At 38.9% G+C, this 16990-nt stretch overlaps 2 protein-coding genes across 3 annotated transcripts in view; one reads left to right on the forward strand and one right to left on the reverse strand.

The window, feature by feature from the left end:
• CAB39L (calcium binding protein 39 like) overlaps positions 1-3204 on the reverse strand; it is a 166926-nt gene extending 163722 nt beyond the window's left edge. Inside the window, exon 1 of one of the 2 annotated variants that reach the window (XM_078156968.1) lies at positions 3103-3204. The gene's annotated coding sequence lies outside the window, so the exon portion shown is untranslated. The remainder of the gene's footprint in view (positions 1-3102) is intronic. The other variant, XM_020993770.2, reaches the window with a different exon arrangement.
• Positions 3205-3375: 171 nt separating this feature from the next.
• The window catches only part of LOC110213411 (SET domain bifurcated histone lysine methyltransferase 2), an 86683-nt gene continuing 73068 nt past the window's right edge, over positions 3376-16990 (forward strand). The window contains exons 1-2 of the mRNA XM_020993764.2: positions 3376-3461; positions 5600-6005. Of these exons, the coding sequence (XP_020849423.2) occupies positions 5990-6005 (16 nt within the window). The 5' untranslated portion in view covers positions 3376-3461; positions 5600-5989. The remainder of the gene's footprint in view (positions 3462-5599; positions 6006-16990) is intronic.

Here is a 16990-nt window from a genome sequence, read left to right on the forward strand (position 1 = left end):
TTTCAGGTTCCCAGAAAACACATGATTTGTACTGTTACATCAGCATTAGGTAATGGCTAATTACTAAAAAGGATAAGATAGCTAGGATTGGTAGTATTATAATGAGATTCCTTGTTTCTGGGGTAGATTTTCGCGTTTTAGATTGTAAGGCTGAAATTCCTGTCCAATGGGAATTCAAAGCCAGTGGTGGATGGGTATCTCTGTGTTAGGGCTACATAACCTTCATCCTGGCCTTTGTGCCTTGCCTCGCTTTGCTCAGACTGCCGGCCAAAGCAGATGCCCACTTCTCGCGAGAACATAATAAATCTTTCACTTTATACCTAGAAAATCTCTGAGTGTTATTTTTGGGTAACTGTAGCACACAGTAAGGATAGGGGTTGGCCTAGACAATTCCCTCAGTCAACTAAAAGTAAGTGACAGGATACTATGCCTGGATCCATAACTAGGTAAGAAAATATCTTGATAATTCACTATGTGTAAATGAGGTTTGGATATTTCCTAAGGTACAAATCATTCTGACTGCTTGAGGGATTTGATCATGCTCCTTAGAAGGAATTGCCTGTCTCCTCCTGCCTGCTTGTGACTTGAGGAGGATGTTGTGGACTGTGGAAAGGTAGAGGTTTTGGACTTTTCAGCTAATGCTAGCACATCCCCAGGATGTGTCAGCAAGAGCTGACAGCAGGTGTATGCCTTGGGAGCCAAAGACAAGAAGACGGAAGGCAAATTCCAGGCTCTATATAAAGTCCAGCAGAAAAGCTATACCAAAGTTAAGGGGCATATCTTGAGGACTCTAGCAAATGGGCTTCCAGGATCTGTGGGTTACCCCTTTGCCACATATGTGCTCTAAGCTTGAGCCCACCTTTCCCTAGACCAGCGATGAGGAACCTGTGGCCTTCTAGGTCGTTGGGTGTGGCCTTTTGACTGAATCTAAGTTTTACAGAACAAATCCTTTTATTAAGGGGATTTGTTCTGTGAAGTTTGTATTCAGAGGGCCACACTAGAGGGCCATACATGGCTTCAAGGCCAAAGGTTCCTCACCCCTGCCCTAGACTCTATATGTAACGGTGGTTTGAAAGTGTGCCAAAGATTTCATGGGGGGATGTTTTGTAAACACTGTACCAAATATACCACTTTAGTAAATACCTGGCTAATTAAGTCTGGCTGACTATTCAATATCAATGGCATCACAGAGGTAAAGAAATATACTGCTCAGGGCTGATGAACTTACAGAATTAGAAAGACAACCCTTATGCTCTCTCTCTTGCCAGTTCTAATGGGGGGTTAAGACAGTGGCTCCAAAGTATGTGTTATGTAACTCTAAAGGATCTTAGTGCTCGTGATAATTTAAATCATTTCACATATTGGGAAACAAACCCCAAAATGTGATTTGGTACAGTGAGCTAGTGACAGGGCTGTGACTAGAATTTAAGTCTCCTGACTCCTGATTCAACGTTGTTTCAAGAAGTTTAAATACAGCACTCATATAAGTACTGGCTTACAGATTTTTCAAGTAGTACTAAAGTTCAAAGTTTGCTAGGGGGAAGGGATGGGGGGAAGAAAGAGGTGCACTCTGGGAAAGAAGTGAGGTAGGTAATCCACAAAGCGATAAAATCCTAGATAGCACCTTAGTGGTATCAATTTTACTAAAAAAAACAATCACTCAAAAGCACAACTGATTGTGAAATCTACTTGAATTTATATGAATGCACCCTAAGCAAATACATTCGAGTGGTCATAATTTCAATAGGTGACATTAATTAAAAGCATCATATTTTCAGTTAAAAGTTTTACCTAGAACTTAGAGCACTGCACTCCAGTATTCTATTACTCAACAATATCCACTACTGATAAAACCCTGCATATAAACTAAATTTTCCCTCAATCCTCCCCAAATTCATCATTGTATTCCTGCATATTATTCAAATCTGAACAAAGAATTCTTGAAACTGAAGTCCTTCAGCCCACGGGCAGAATTTATAATTTTCTTCATTATTATGACAGCTGTTCGCTGCCTTTAGTGTCCTTGTCACCAAAAACCACCATACAGCTGGATCATTGGCTAGCCTTGAATAACTGAAAGCTAAACTCAGCGCAATAAGATAGTCATCTTCACCTCCTCCAGCTGGATGCCAAAACTAAGAAAAGCACAATAAGGACTTTCAACAGTCTAGTTGTCAGATCTGGTGACTTCATAGTTATATTTATACATGTGTGTCCTTGATACAAATCAACCTCATAATTTTTTAATGGTGCTTGGGGAAAAGATCTCAGAAGTATGGGCGGTTTCTAAGGAAAAAAAGAGAACACCTTAGATCTTAAAAGTTAAATCAAATGACATTTTAAACCTAAACTACAACACATGCTTTGTCACTGTATACAAATCATCCAGAAGTCCAAGCTCCTGTTGCATTAATTCTTCCCTCAGCCTTGAGATTTACAGGCCATCAGGGCAGAGTGACTCGAAACATCCCAATCTCCTGGACATTCATCCCCAGGTAAGGAGCAAAGGACAGTTTGGTGAATGGAGGATGTGAAGACCATTTGCTGGATGGAAGCCTTTATCTTAAGGAAGGCAACTGAGTAAGACACAATTTGGGGTCAGAACCCACTTATGACGATGTCAAGCAAGATCATGGTCAAAGACCAATTCTAGAGCTCTCAAAAATGACGATGCAAGCAAAGAAAGTCTCCCTCGTTCCGTAGTAATAGGGATATTACCATGACGACGGTACTCGGGAATGCCAAAGGGAGGCAGACCGCCGTAGACAACGTAATCGTCACCCTGATACGGACGCCCATCAGCGGGGTCAAGGCCAGGGCCCAACGATACAGAGATCCGCCCCCTCCCCCAAAACAAAAACAAAAACAAACGGACAAACTAAAAGACTAGTGATGGCTCTCCATCACTGCCACAACTCCCTCGCCTTCTCTCTTCTCCCTCCTATGATGAGAAACTCGGCGTAACGGAGTCGTTTCCCCTTCCAACAGGAAGAAGGGGACGGTCGTGGAGGAGACCTTTCCTCCGTTGGCCCCAACTCCCGAGTACCCCACCTCCTTGCTCCCAGGGCAATGCCACACACAAGATGGCAGCCACACACCTACCGGAGGCTTCCGCGGCGCCACGGCTGCAAGGCTACCGGCTACCCGACTGTGGTTGATTCCATTGGCTTAATCCCTGAGCGCGAGACAATCTGAGACTAGGCCCAGCCAATCAGGCGCCGGGGAGCGAGCATACACAAGGGAGCCGGCTCGTCGAATCACAGTAGCCTTCCGCTAGCTTCGAAAGCCCAAACGTAACCTGTCGAGGGGTGTGGCAAAGGGAAGAGCAGCCAATGGCCGCTTCACTCGGCTGCGCGGGTAAGGAGACCCAGACTCCACCTACTTCGGCTTTAGCCTTAGGGATGCCCGGGGATGCTTGGAAGCGCGTGTTCCCTTCCCGGTGAGGCGGGAATCTAGCGATTGTAGGTATCCGGCGGGTATTTAAAAAAAAAAAAGGCCTAGGAAGCCTCCCGGCGGAGATGGTGCCGGAGGGTGGTGGGGGCTACGGCCGGCGCCCCGCGGATGGGCAGGGAGCCAGGCCGCAGGTCGGAAGGAGGGGGCCAGCTTAGACACCTTGATCGACCCGGCGGCGGAAAGACTTCCCCGTTCCGGAATTGCGGAGTCGTCCTTCCTCCCGCGCTGCCCGCCCACGGGGTCACGCCGCTTGCGGCTGTTACTGGGGAAGCCGGGGAAAGGTCGGCCCGGGGAAAAAGCCACATCCGGCCGGCCGACTGGCTGGGATGTGGGCCAAGCCGGAGGTCTCCAGTAGGAGTGTGCAGCGGGAGCGCCCAGTACCTGCGCCGGCCGGTCCAGGGGCGAGAGGGTGCCACCGAGCCCATTCTCCTCTCCCACCCCGCGGTGTGGATTGAGCCCTCGTGTGGCAGGAGGCCGCCCCTCGTTCCGCTGAAGTCCTACGCCCAGCTTCGGGCCCCAGCGGCGTAGACACGAAGCCGTGGGCTCTTGGAGAATGATCCCCCTGGGACGAGGTGAACACCTGCCTTCAAGCCCAGGCTTGCTTTATCAAACCTAAGTGTCTTTACACCAGACTTATAAAGGGGTCGTTTGCAGCCCTTAACTCAGCAGCCGAACCCTGAAGCTCATCTTCACTTCCCCAAGGGAAAAGTTACGGAGCAAAAAAGAATACATCTTCCTTTTAACTTGTCAAAAGGAAGCAGCCTTCTAAGGAGTAGGAGCCCCTAGGAAAGGGGTAACTAAATCTACATGCCCCAATAGTGGTAAAAGGAATGACAGTTGTAAAAAGGCTTGACCAGTTCTGGGCTGGTGTCTGGACCAGGCCCATCAATTGATGACCTTCGAGGTGTTCTTCAATTCCAGTCCTTTTGGTTTAACATCATCGATAAAAGAAATAATAGCTCCGTCTTACCTATGGAAAGGATGCCCCACTAGTAAAACCTAGTAACGTTGCTTTTTCTTATAGGTATATTTCTGCCATTAAGTATAGCAATGGAGGCCTGATCAGAAGACTGCCAGATTTTATTTCTTGAAAGGAAGATGACAGTTGTGCTCCGTTATTTAACGGCTTTGGTGTTGAAAAAAAAAGTTTGATCTTGGGAAAGTTGTTGGCTACAAGCTGGAAGCCCATCAGAAATTTAAATAAAATTGTTTTGGCCCTTAATTATAATTTATAAATGAACTGCATTTTTCTAGTTGACCTGGAACTGCAGGTTGAATAATAATATTCATTTTCATAATGCCTTGTGGTGTCCTTTGGACAACACCTGTAATGTAGTTGTTGCAAGTATCCTTATACTCATCTTACAGATGCTACTGAAACTTTGAGAAGTCTAATAGTTTGCCTGTAGTAACATAGCTAGTTAATATCTAGATAGAATTTTAATTCAGTTCTCCTGATTCCAAGTTGGATGCACTAGCCACTATAGTAACCTGCCAATTCTTAGATGTCAGAATTTAAGTATGTTATACATTTTGGGGGAAAAAATTCCCTTTAGTATTCTTGAAGTTGAATAGCTACCTTTGAAAATTAAATATGATGGCAAAAAATAAATATTTAAAGATAAGGAAAAATTAATTTAGAAAGCTATATGTTAAAACTGACACTGTTGATTTCTTTTAAAAAAAGGGAAAAGTAGCCATGCAGTTGAGGGCACTATGAGTATTCCTCCTTTGGAACTGGACTGGACCATATCTAAATTTCCCTAGAACATCTAATATCTTGTAGATTTCAATGAATAAAGTTTGGTTTATGTATAAGTTTTATCTTAAACATTCTGTGATCAAATATCTGTTATTTACATATTTAAATGTGTTCTCCATTTGAAAAAAGGAAATGAAACCAACTAAAGATTCTAGTGGAACAAACCTATTTAATTACTCTCTCTTAAAGTCATTTGGAAAAAATTTTTTGTTTAAAATTATAGTTCAGTCATTTCAGGTATGAGTAACCCAGGTGGAAACTTATTGTAGGAATTCCAACTTAATACTGTGGTTCTGTCACTTTTATGATGATAACACTCTTTAAACATAATTTATCAACTCATTTTTCAAATGTGTACTCTTTTTCCTTGTTTTCCGTATACAGTGTTTTACTGATTCATGGATGCAAAGAATGAAAATGTTTTCATCGTGAAGAAAGTTCCTATTTAATTTGCCTACATTCTGATCAAGACTTGGAAGTGTAACTTGAAGAACTCAACATGGAATTTGAATATTAGTCACCTCTGATAGTTCCTTTTATCATGACTTCCAGTCTGAAAGTTAACCAGACTAAGTTTATCAAAAGGCATTGGATCCAAAGTAGGATAAATGAGAGAGAAACGTTGTTTAATGATTGCCAGTGCTTTGGAGGAGGGAATAGAGGAGTCAAAGTTGGATGCTAGTTATGTTTTCCAGTTATAGTCAGTGTTTCCTCTGATATTCCTGTAAATCTCATCCTGAAGATCTCTGCATACTTCAGCATCTGTTGCAAAAGATGGAGGAAAAAAATGGTAAGTTGAATAAAATGATTAACTTATCAGAAAGAAAACTTTTAGAATGTATTGGAAGCATGTATGATTTCAGCTTGAGGAACTTGTACCACCAATGCTTTTAATAGCTTGGTACCTCTGGTCAGAATCCAATACAGTATGATACAGTACTATACAATAGACGTTAAGTGCCAACAGTGTACCAGGCATGCATGCAGTCTTTCTTGCTGAAAATGACCATTCTAAATTAGATGGCTTTTAAATGTTCTTAACAGAGGCTTTTTTAACACTTTTAAGTAATCAGAATCAGGAAGACCTGAATTCAACTTCAGCCTCAGATACTTCCAACTGTGTGACCCTGGGCAAATCCCTTAACCTCTGTTTCCCTTAGTTTTCCTAAGTGTAAAATGGTGATAATAAGAGCACCTACCTCCCAGGGTTTTTGTGAGGTCAAATGAGATACTTATAAAGTACTTAACACAGTGCTAGCACATAATCACTTAATAAATGCTAGCTGTCATTAATATTACTATCCTTATTATAATATCTGTAAAATGCTTAGCACAGTGCCTGGCACATACTAGGCACTATATATATAAATGCTCATTCTCCTCTCACCAGAGTGGCTAATAGTGTGGTCATACTACTTGTTTTCATCAGTCAATAAACAAGCATTACTAGGTGTTTACTATTTACTAATCACTAAGCTAGGAATGCAGAGACAAAAATGAAATTGCCCTTGGCTGCAAGGAGCTGTCATTGTATTGGGGCAAACAACATGTAAACATAAAGATATATACAAGAAAATGAGGAGGGGGGACCTTGCGACTGGGAAATCAGGAAAGACTATATAGGAGTCTTGAGGTGGAAGTGAGAAAGGAGGGCATTCTAGGCACAGAGCACAGCCATGTATAAAAACATGGAGACAGGAGATGGAATGTTTCAAACAAGTAATGGCAAGTAGGCCAGTTTGAGTAGACAACAGAATATGTAAAAGGGGAGAACATAGAATAAGCCTGGAAAAGTAGAATTGAACCAGATGAAGAGGGTTTTTAAGTGCCAAGCAGAGGAATTTACATTTTATCCTGGAGGCAATGGGGAGCCAGTGAAACTTTTTGAACAGCAGAGTAGTTCAGTAGCCATAGCTATGTTCCTCCAGTCTTTTCCTGAGGCTTTCTTTTACTTTTCTCCATAATTCTGATGTTGTTAGCCTTTTTTATTTCATAGGCCCCCTTGACCCCTTTGGAATAGTCAGCAAAAAATAGGTATCCAGATAAAATTTTAAATCCATTATTAAGATATATTAACTTTAATAAAATAGTAACAAAACAATCCAATTTGGTTCTGTTGCCTCTTCTGAACTCTTGCTTATTTTTCTAGATTTTGTTGCTGTATTTATTGTTTTAGTCAGCATGTATATTGTGATTTTGCTTCCTTTAGTCTTTATTAATCTGTCTTATATTATAGTCTTCCTCCTTGTCAGTTCTAATGGCAGAAAAAATTCCGTTTGATTAATTTTTTTTTTTTGAGAGCTGTGATTTTGTTGATATAAGGACCTCTCCAGGAGGAAATTCCTTCTACCAATGAAGGTCAGTAGCTGCTCTGAAACTTATAGTCTTAGAATTGCTTGGAATTGCACAGCTATATTTGTCAGAAGTGGAAATGTGGGCCTAGGTCTTTCTGACTCAGAGGCCTGCTCCCTGTTTAGTAAACTTCACTGCTTGTAGGATGCTAGAATATTAAACATTGGATTTGTAGTCAGGAAGACCCGAGTTCAAATCCACCTCAGATCCTTAATAGGTGTAGGGCCCTAGGCAAAGTCATTTAATCTGTTTTAGCCTTCAGCTTCTTCATCTGTAAAATGGAGATAATAACAGTACTTATTTCACAAGGTTATTGTGGAGATCAAATGAGGTCATAGATGTAAAATGTTTTGTAAAGTGCTTTTGCATGTAGTAAGTGCTGTATAAATGTGAGCTGTTACTGCATTCATATGCCACAGTTTATTTAGCCTTTCCTCAATTATTTGATGCCTGAGTGATGTATGGTTTTTTGGTATTACAAGTAACATTGTTGTGAATATAATTTACCCCCTTAGCATGGTTTTCTCTAGGACTCTGTCCTAGGCCCTCTCCTCTGCCCATACTCTTGCTCAGACATCTTATTAGCTTCCATTGAGGTATTAGTGGTATCTGTGGTATTATGTCTATGATGAGAGTCAGGTATCACATCCACACATATGTCTTCAATCTTTACATTCCTGTGTAATCCATAATTTCTCACCTAAACTCTAGTCATGCATTGTCAAAAGCCTGAATCACAAAATAAAAGGATTTGAGAGTTGAAAGAGACCTCAGTGGTCCCATAGTCCAATTATACACAAAAGGAATCCCCAACATGACATACCTGATAAAAGTGGTTATCCAGACTTTGCTTAAAGACCTCATATTCAAAAGTACAAAATGAAGTCGTCCAAAACAAAATCCATTGTCTTCTAACTTAAAGCTACATATCCTCTAAACTATCCTTTTTTTTTGAGGGCTCCACTAGTATTTGGTTTATAACTTCAGAGTCATACATAATTACAGTAATAATGATAATAACTTTATCAGCTAGCATTTATATGGCACTTTAAGGTTTGCAAAGTGCTTTACAAATATCTCATTTAATCCTCACAATAACCCTGGGAGATACGTGCTTATTACTATCTTCTTTTTGGAAATGAAGAGACTAAGGAAGACAAAGGTAAAATGACTTGCCCATGGTCACGCAGCAAGGAAGTGTATGAGGTCAAATTTGAATTCAGGTCTTGCTTGTCTATGGCTTTTTTCACTGTGCCACCTAGCTGCCTCTATTTGACTGTTCCCTCGTACTTAATATCCAATCAATTGCCAGGTGAGGCAGTCAACATTTGTTACCACTTATTATGTGTCAGTCACTGTGCTAAGCACAGAGGATGCAAATATAAAAAGGGGGAAAAAAAAGCAGTCCCTCCCCTGAAGGAGCTTACAATCTAATGGGGAGATCAGCCCACAAAAAGAAGCTGAAAAGGCGAAGGGTAGGTAGAAGGGACTGGGATGGGGGATGCAGCAAGTTTTTCAGAGGAGTGCAGCCTTTCTTGGGAAATGGTGGGTTGACTGACCTTTTCAGAATGTTTTTTTTTTGCCTACCTGCATAATCAGAACACATGTTAAATTCACCCAGAAGTTTGTGAAAATAAAGATGTAATTTATTAAAAAATTTTCAAAGTTGATGGATCCCCTAATCTCTATATTCACAGAGCAAGTGGGCCATAAATTCTAGCTTAAGGACACCTGTTGTATAGGTTTACAGTCCAAGTCTGTATTATATTAGGAGGAGACAATTTTGAGAGATCATAGGAATTCTTCATCAGCTTGTTCTGTTTTGTTTTTCCTATGTGAGTGATATACCAAACTCTTGATTTGTAAATTGTTTAGGAGGCTTCATTGTGTTCCAGGTTTCGATGCAATGAGCACAGTGTCTGTCACCTGCCAAAAGGAGCTTCTTGAAAATGTTGCCATCTTTAGAGAAGCTCTTTTTCATTTCTCCTACTACAGTAACAAGCATGCTTCCATCAGTTTTATGACTTGATATTAATCACGAAGGTTATCAATCAAGGTTACCTTTATTGTTTTATCTTTAGAGTAATATTGTACAATTGATATGTGTGGGAAACACCTTATCAGAGAGCCTTTAAGGGAACATTTTGTTTTGCTAAATCACATATTTGTTTCTTTTTTATTTAATGTTAGTGAACAGTGAGATACATTCTCTACATATTTCTGTCAATTGTATGGTAGTAAAGTTTGGTCTTCTGTGGAATATTGCTTAGAAATTCAATCTATTCCCTTCTAATACTCATCAGGGATGTCTTTGATCTATATGTCCATTGTGAATTTATTTAGAAGGGAAAATAGATACTGTCGCTGGATCAGTAATTATTGATGTTCTCCTCGTTCCTGTTTTGATATTAATAATAAGGTTTAAGAGGGTTTTTTCCTACCCCTTTGTTTTCTTCACTTCTTTGAGATACCTTGAGAAATGATCTCTCAAAATTGTCTCCTCCTGATATCCACTATCTAGACCTAAGTACAGCTTCTGTTCACATCTTTTTTTTTAATGCCTTTTCCATTTCCTCCTCTTTAAATTAAGTCCAGATGTGGTGATTGCATTGCTATTGGTTGGGAAAAAAGCTTTTCATAAAATGTAGGTCTTCTACATGTTTTGTCTGTTAGCCTTCCAGTTTCATCCTTAAATGTCCTTGAGACTGTTTGATGTTTGTGTTTTCAGCCAAGGTTTTTCTTTTTCTTTGTTTCTCCTTCCATTACTTCTTATTGTTTTATGGGGTAATAAGCTGTTCGTGAACAAATATAAAACTGCTTAATCTTCTACCAGCCTTCTCTTTGAGACAGACCAGCTTACCTTCTAACTGATAGTTGCCCTTCACTGCCTTATCTTTCTATTTGGCAAGTCAAGTATCCACTACCTAAAGTGGTTTTTAGGCCCTTGAGGCATTATTGTTAGAGGCAGCTCCTATAGCATAAAGTTCCTGGGCGTAGTTCAAGTCCTGGCTCTGCCTCTTCTAATTATGTGATTTTAGGCAGGTCACATAACTTTTCTGGGCCTTAGTTTCTTTATCTATGAAATGAAAAGGTTGGACTCCTAAAGTTATTTCTAGCTCTACATCTATGATCTTATGAACTAATATAGCATTTTTGTAATTAATGTCAGTGGTCTTTCCTCCAGCCATTTCCCATTTTTTGGTATTAAGCCAAATTAGAGAGTTATTTTTAATTGCATTACCATACCTTTTTCTCATTTTTATTCTCATAGTTTTATATTTATTTTTATCTTGGCTCTCAGTAGTCTGACAACACACACAGATACCTGATTCAGAAATGACTTCCTGCATCAGTATGCATTTATTTCCTGTCTCTCAAAAATATATTGAATTTTTGGGATATTTGTTACTTGATCAAAATTCTTTAGTGATTCTCCATTGCCTATAGAAGAAATACAAACTTCTTAACTAAGAGTTCAGAGTCCTCCACAATCTGGTTTTCAAATACCTTTCCAGTCTTACCCTCACAAGTGCCATTTTCTAGCCAAAATAGACTACTTATTTCTGAGCTCCATCTCCTACCAGGAGGAAAGTAAACAGATTCATAGCCTTTGTGACTAGAATACACTTCTTCCTTGGCTCCACCCCATGGAATCCTTGTTTTTCTTTAAATCTGAACTTGGGTGTTACCTCCTCTGTGAATCTCTCTTCCTTGGAAAAAAAAAATCCAGATATTCTTTGTCTATATTATTTCCTGGTATAGTCTGGAAACCTTGTCAAAAAAAAAGTAGAGATTTTAGAGAAATCAGCTCTATAATCAAAGATTTGTCACTCTGCCTTAACACTTTGTCTTCTGTTAAAATGCAGTTATTTCTGAGAATGCTAACATTTTTTAAAAACACTTCCCAATCAGCCCACTCTGCCTTGTAACAAAAAAGTACACTCAAGCAAAACAGCACGTTGGCAGTACATTGACGATGTATGCTGCATGCAGCCCTACAGTCTACCACTTCCCTTCTGAAAGTATGCTTCATTGAAGTCAATATTCAGAAGTCTCAACTGGTCACTGCATGGATCAGAGTTCTGATGTAATTTAATACTGTTTTCCTTCACATGATTGTGCAGACTATGTTAATTGCCCTTGTCTGCATCAGTTCATATGATTTCTCTGAATTCTTTATATTTGTTGTTTCTTACGTTATTTTCCATTGCATTCATATTCCATGGTTTATTCTTCTGGGCCATAGTTAATGAACAACTGCTTGTTCCTTATGGGACCTTTCCTCTGTCTTTGCTCTCCTTAGGGTATATGACTACTTAGTTGTACAATAACTAGCGTTTAGTTGGCACGGTAGGGTTTTGCAACATGTTTTACAAATATTATCTTAATTTTATCCTCACAACTACCCTGGGAAGCCAATTGAATAGGGTTTTAATATTTGTTATCTTTTCTAGGGACTCTTGAATGCTCTCAATTCATGGAAGGGAGATACTTTATTGTAAAAGAATCTATAAGATGGTGTTTTGTTTTACAGAAGCAAACAATAAGCACAATGGAATCTACCTTCCCAAAATTTTTTAGTAAATTGTGAAATGCTAAGGATGTGTTCCATTGCTGAACATGGTCAGTGAAAGCCTGCTTGTTGCATATGCATTTTCTCAGTTTCTCTATAGATAACTCATAAATATTTTGTATAAATAGAATAGGAATATAGGTTGGTAGTTCTTGGTATTCTCTCAGGTGAGTTTTTTTCAGTGTTAGCGAAGTCCTTGATTTTTTTTTCATACGTGTATAGATAGTCCTTCAATGCTGTCACGATTTTATTGCCTTTGCAGATCCCCTTTACAAATATATTTGGTTTAATTCAATTGTCTTTCTTCACATTAGTGTCTTATTGCCTCTTCTTTAAGCACATCAAGGACTGTTTTTAGAGTTCAAGTATTGTGAATTTATCATCCTTGATAGAGAAAACAGCATATCTTACCAAACTTTCTTGCTCCACTGTTTTCTCTCTGCATTATGAGACAGTACTGCTCACAATGGCCCGTCATCCTACCTAAAATTTTATAAACAAGTATATATTCTAACCTGTCATTGCCCTTTGCAGCCATCCAGCTCTCTTACTTTGTCGGGTGTGTCAGATGTTTGCTGTCTTGGATGCTTGCCGGACTCTTTTGATCTGTTTGTTGTCGCAGTTAATTACACTGATTTCCATTGGTTAAACATCTGAATAAAATTATAGTCTGGTTGGATATAATTTATGTTATCTGTTTCTCATTTTTTACTTTCAATTACTTATCTGATTCACAGTTAAGTAATTTCTTTTGCATGCTATATCTTTTTCTCATTATTTTTCTTGTTTCATTTCTGTAATTTTTTTTAAACTGATGCTGATCCTAACTCTGATGAGTTAGTGGTCTGACTATACACAGGGATAACTCGCATATCAATAACAAGTCTTTTTTTGTATGTTAAAATGCATTATAATCTATCTTATTCATTATGACTTTATTTAGTGATCCCTGTGTTAAGCATCTACCAATTTTTCCCCCCCCAAAATAAGGCTTCTGTGTACTATCCAAGCCTTTTCTCTCTTTTTACTTCTCCCTATGCCATGCTTTTCCATGTTTCTTCCCACCATCACCTTTTTTCACCTTTGAATTTAAGTCACTGAATATTAACATATATGTTAATTTGATTTGGAAGATTTTAACAGGTTCTTTGTCAAATTTCTCTCTCAGCTTCATTCTCAGAAACTGATATTGGTATAAGCTGCATTTACTTTCATCATAGTCCTTTTCCAAATACCTATCATTGATACTGCAACATTTCATGCAGTAATATTTCTTGTTTCCTTTGGTTGTATGTTAAACCATCTCCCCCAGCTTTCTTTAGCATCCAAGGAGAACTTGAGAGCCATCCTTCCATTTAGTTAAAGCTTCTTTCTTCTAGTTTCATTTATAGAAAAAAATGATAAGATTGATCTCATTCTGCTTCTCCAGAAGTGTATCATTAGACAATTATTTCAAATTTACCATAGTCAAATTGAAGTTTGTGGACAATCTGAAAATAAACAAACAGAAAACCCTAGTGATTCTTAGAGCCTTCTGTCACTTTCCCTCTTTTCTGCCACTTCTGTACTGCTCTGAGGACTAGGTTTTATTTTTCTTTGTTACATGATTGCTGTGGCCAAAAAATTCACCATTAGCTGGCCAGTCTACAGGTGATGTGCTTCACTATGATTAGCTAGACTAGCCCTTGGAAAATAGAGTTATTCTATTATCAGGCCAGAATTGAAGGTTTTTTCCATCATGATAGAACCTGCTGGAACTTATGCAGTGCTAGCATTGCCTTTGAGAACTTAGGGTCACCATGCCACCATGAGGCATTGGAGTAAGACTTTGTGGAAGGAACCATCGTATAGAGAAAATTTCAACTCCTTTTTATATATGCACATTCTCTCATTTTCTTGTCATTGCCATAATTAGCATTTGTTAGAACTATATCAAGTGATAGCAACAACCACAGGCATCATTGCTTTGTCCTTTGTAATTTTATCGGAAACTTCTAGTACCTTTGTTACAAAAAATTCTAGTTCTTGATTTTACATAGATACTGTTAGTCATATCAAGAAATGGTCTCTATTTTTAATACTTTTCAGTGTTTTAACACATATGAGTGCTGTATTTTATCAAAAGCTTTTTTCTACATTTATTGATGTAATCAATTTATTGTTTTGTCATTAGTGTGATCTGTTATGTTTACAATTTCCCTAAAATTGAGCCATCCCTATTATAAGAATTATAACATTAATAAGCCATACAAAATGTGAACTAATTTAAATCCTAGGATTGGCTATAAGAGGGTACCAGGTGTTCATATGTATGATTAGGAGCAAGGCAAGGAGTCCTCAAGAGGGAGGTCCAGAAAATAGGAGACATCTATAATTATAATGATCTGTTCACAATTTTGTCTAGAACCAAGTTGTTAAGAAGCTGTTCGGCCTTTTTGTATAGAGATCCCTTCCTAATTCTATAGGGCTACAGCAGTATGCTTGATATGACTTTCCCCTTTAGGGCCAGGAGGTACTTCATTCTATTTGTACATCTGCTGGAAGAAGAGACTTTGCATTATGGGCTGCAAAAAATGTCCAATTTGCAATAAAAATTGCTGAGGCAGAGTTCTGAGCCAGTAACCAAGGGACATGGTCCACTCTAATGATTGGGACCTCAGATCTTTCTCACAATCTGAGAGGCCCTCCTTCTCCAGGGCCTTGGTTTTATAGTGCTTGATACCCGGATGGTACAGATGACACAGAGTAAAATACAGGATCTCATTGGTTGACAGACTTATACCTTTACCCTTCAGGAGAACCTACAGTCCAGTCTGGCCAGGGCCAGAAGATGGGCATAGGGGTAGGGAGAGACTATGAAAGGCGGAGAGGAACACCAAAAATAGCTGAGAGATTTTCCATGTCATTAGGTTATCTTCACCACACTGGGCTTGGTCACTATTATTAGGGGGAAAGGGGTTAAGTGAACTTAAAACTTGTAGTTTAAAATTTTGGGACCTAATGTAAGAAAGAATCTATCTAATCTTACCTAATTATCTCTAAATGTAAGATATGTAAGATATGTATTAATATTAACTAACTATATATTAATATACAAGTATAACAGATAATTGCTATCCCTGTGGAATCACACTAAACTAAATAATACTAGTTGAAATAAAATAGGAAGGGTTAGAAATAAAATAAGGGTCAGATTAATCATTTGACACAGCATAGGAAAAGCTTGAACAATAGGACTTTTGGAAATATTTGGCCAAGATAGTGAATTTAATAAAAGCAATTCAGCAAACATTTATTGGGCCATACTGCTAGGTGCTTGGGATATGAAGACAAGACCAAAGAGGTTACATTCTATGAATTGGATGAAATGCTAGCTTTCTCAGTAATTGCTACATTCTGTTGGTTATGTGTTTGAAGAATATAATTCTTCTGTAGTGCAGTAAGCATTACCCAGTATGGAAGAGCAGTACACTTTTTGAAGGTTAGCAAGAGATCTTGTATTGGAAAATCAGATTACTGAGGCAGGCTTGACTTCAGTTAAGAACAGAGGCAGTCCACCTCTCCCTGTGAGAATTCTTTTTACTCTTCACCCTGAGCTCTTTCCTAGACCTTCTAGGCACAGAAACAGTGGCAGTATATCCTCTTTATTGCTTAGGCTGCCCTAATTCATAGTACAGAAGATATGAAGGAAGGAGTAGCTAGCTCTTCATATCAGAAAACTTCAAAAAGGACTTCTTTATTTATTATCCTTCCCTGGATATGCATGTAGTAACAATAGCAGTCTTTGCAGTGCTATTAAAGTTAATTCAGTTCCCTTCAATCTGTTAAATCCCTCACTGGGTCAAGTGATAAAAAGACAAAAAGAAAAATTCCTTGTCCACGAGGAGTTTACATTATAGTAGAGGGAATATCAGGTGTATTTGTATTTACAAATAAGTAAACACAAAGTGATTTGAGTAAGGACAGAGTGCAGCTGAGGGAGGAGTATTCAGGCAAAGCTTCACATTGGAAAGTGGAATGCATTTGAACTGAGCCTTGAAGAGAAGGAAAGGATTCTGAGGTAAGGAGGTTGTGCATTCGGTGTGGAGGCTCAAGAAGACAAGATGAGCTCAGGGAACAGTTAATAGTTCAGCTTGACTGGAATCTTGAGTTAGTGAAGGGGAGTAGAAAGATCATTTTAGCAGGTTTGTGAAAGTTCAGCTGAAGGGGAGAGAGATATAAAGACAGAAGATCAATTAACAGGTTGGTGTAGTAGCGTTGAACCTGGAGTCAGATACAACTGGCTGTGTTACCTTAGGCAAACTACTTGACATATTCCAGCCTCTGTTTCCTGTTCTGTAATAATAGTACCTACCTTACAGGTTTATTACTAGGATCTAATGAGATAATTCTTAGACAGTGTTTTGCAAAATCTTAAAGAACTCTATAAATTTTGATGATGATCTACTTAAAAAACAGTGACAGCCGGGACTTAGAATGGGATAGAAGAGGAGAGGAGGGGTACAAGAGATCATGTGGAGGTAGAATTTACTAAACTTGGTAGCTGAATGGATAGAAGAAGGAAGAGTCCAAAGTAACTCTCCTCCTTGAGCTTGGATGACTAGAAAGAGGAGGAGGATCAACAGAAATAGGGAACTTGGGGTGAAATTATAGTTTTGTTTTAAGAAATGATCGATAATGTCAGTTTTGGATATGTTAAATTTAAGGTGTTAGCAGGTAGCTGGAAGTGTGGGACTGGATCTCAAGGAAAATGTGAAGAGCAAATATATGGATTTTTAAGTCTTCATGATGCTTCTTGAATGGTGAATATATCTTAGTTTTATTCTTCTGTCCCTAGTGCATAGCACATA

Source organism: Phascolarctos cinereus, unplaced genomic scaffold, assembly GCF_003287225.1.
Source record: "Phascolarctos cinereus isolate Bilbo 61053 unplaced genomic scaffold, phaCin_HiC Scaffold_726;HRSCAF=1367, whole genome shotgun sequence".
NCBI lineage: Eukaryota > Metazoa > Chordata > Mammalia > Diprotodontia > Phascolarctidae > Phascolarctos > Phascolarctos cinereus.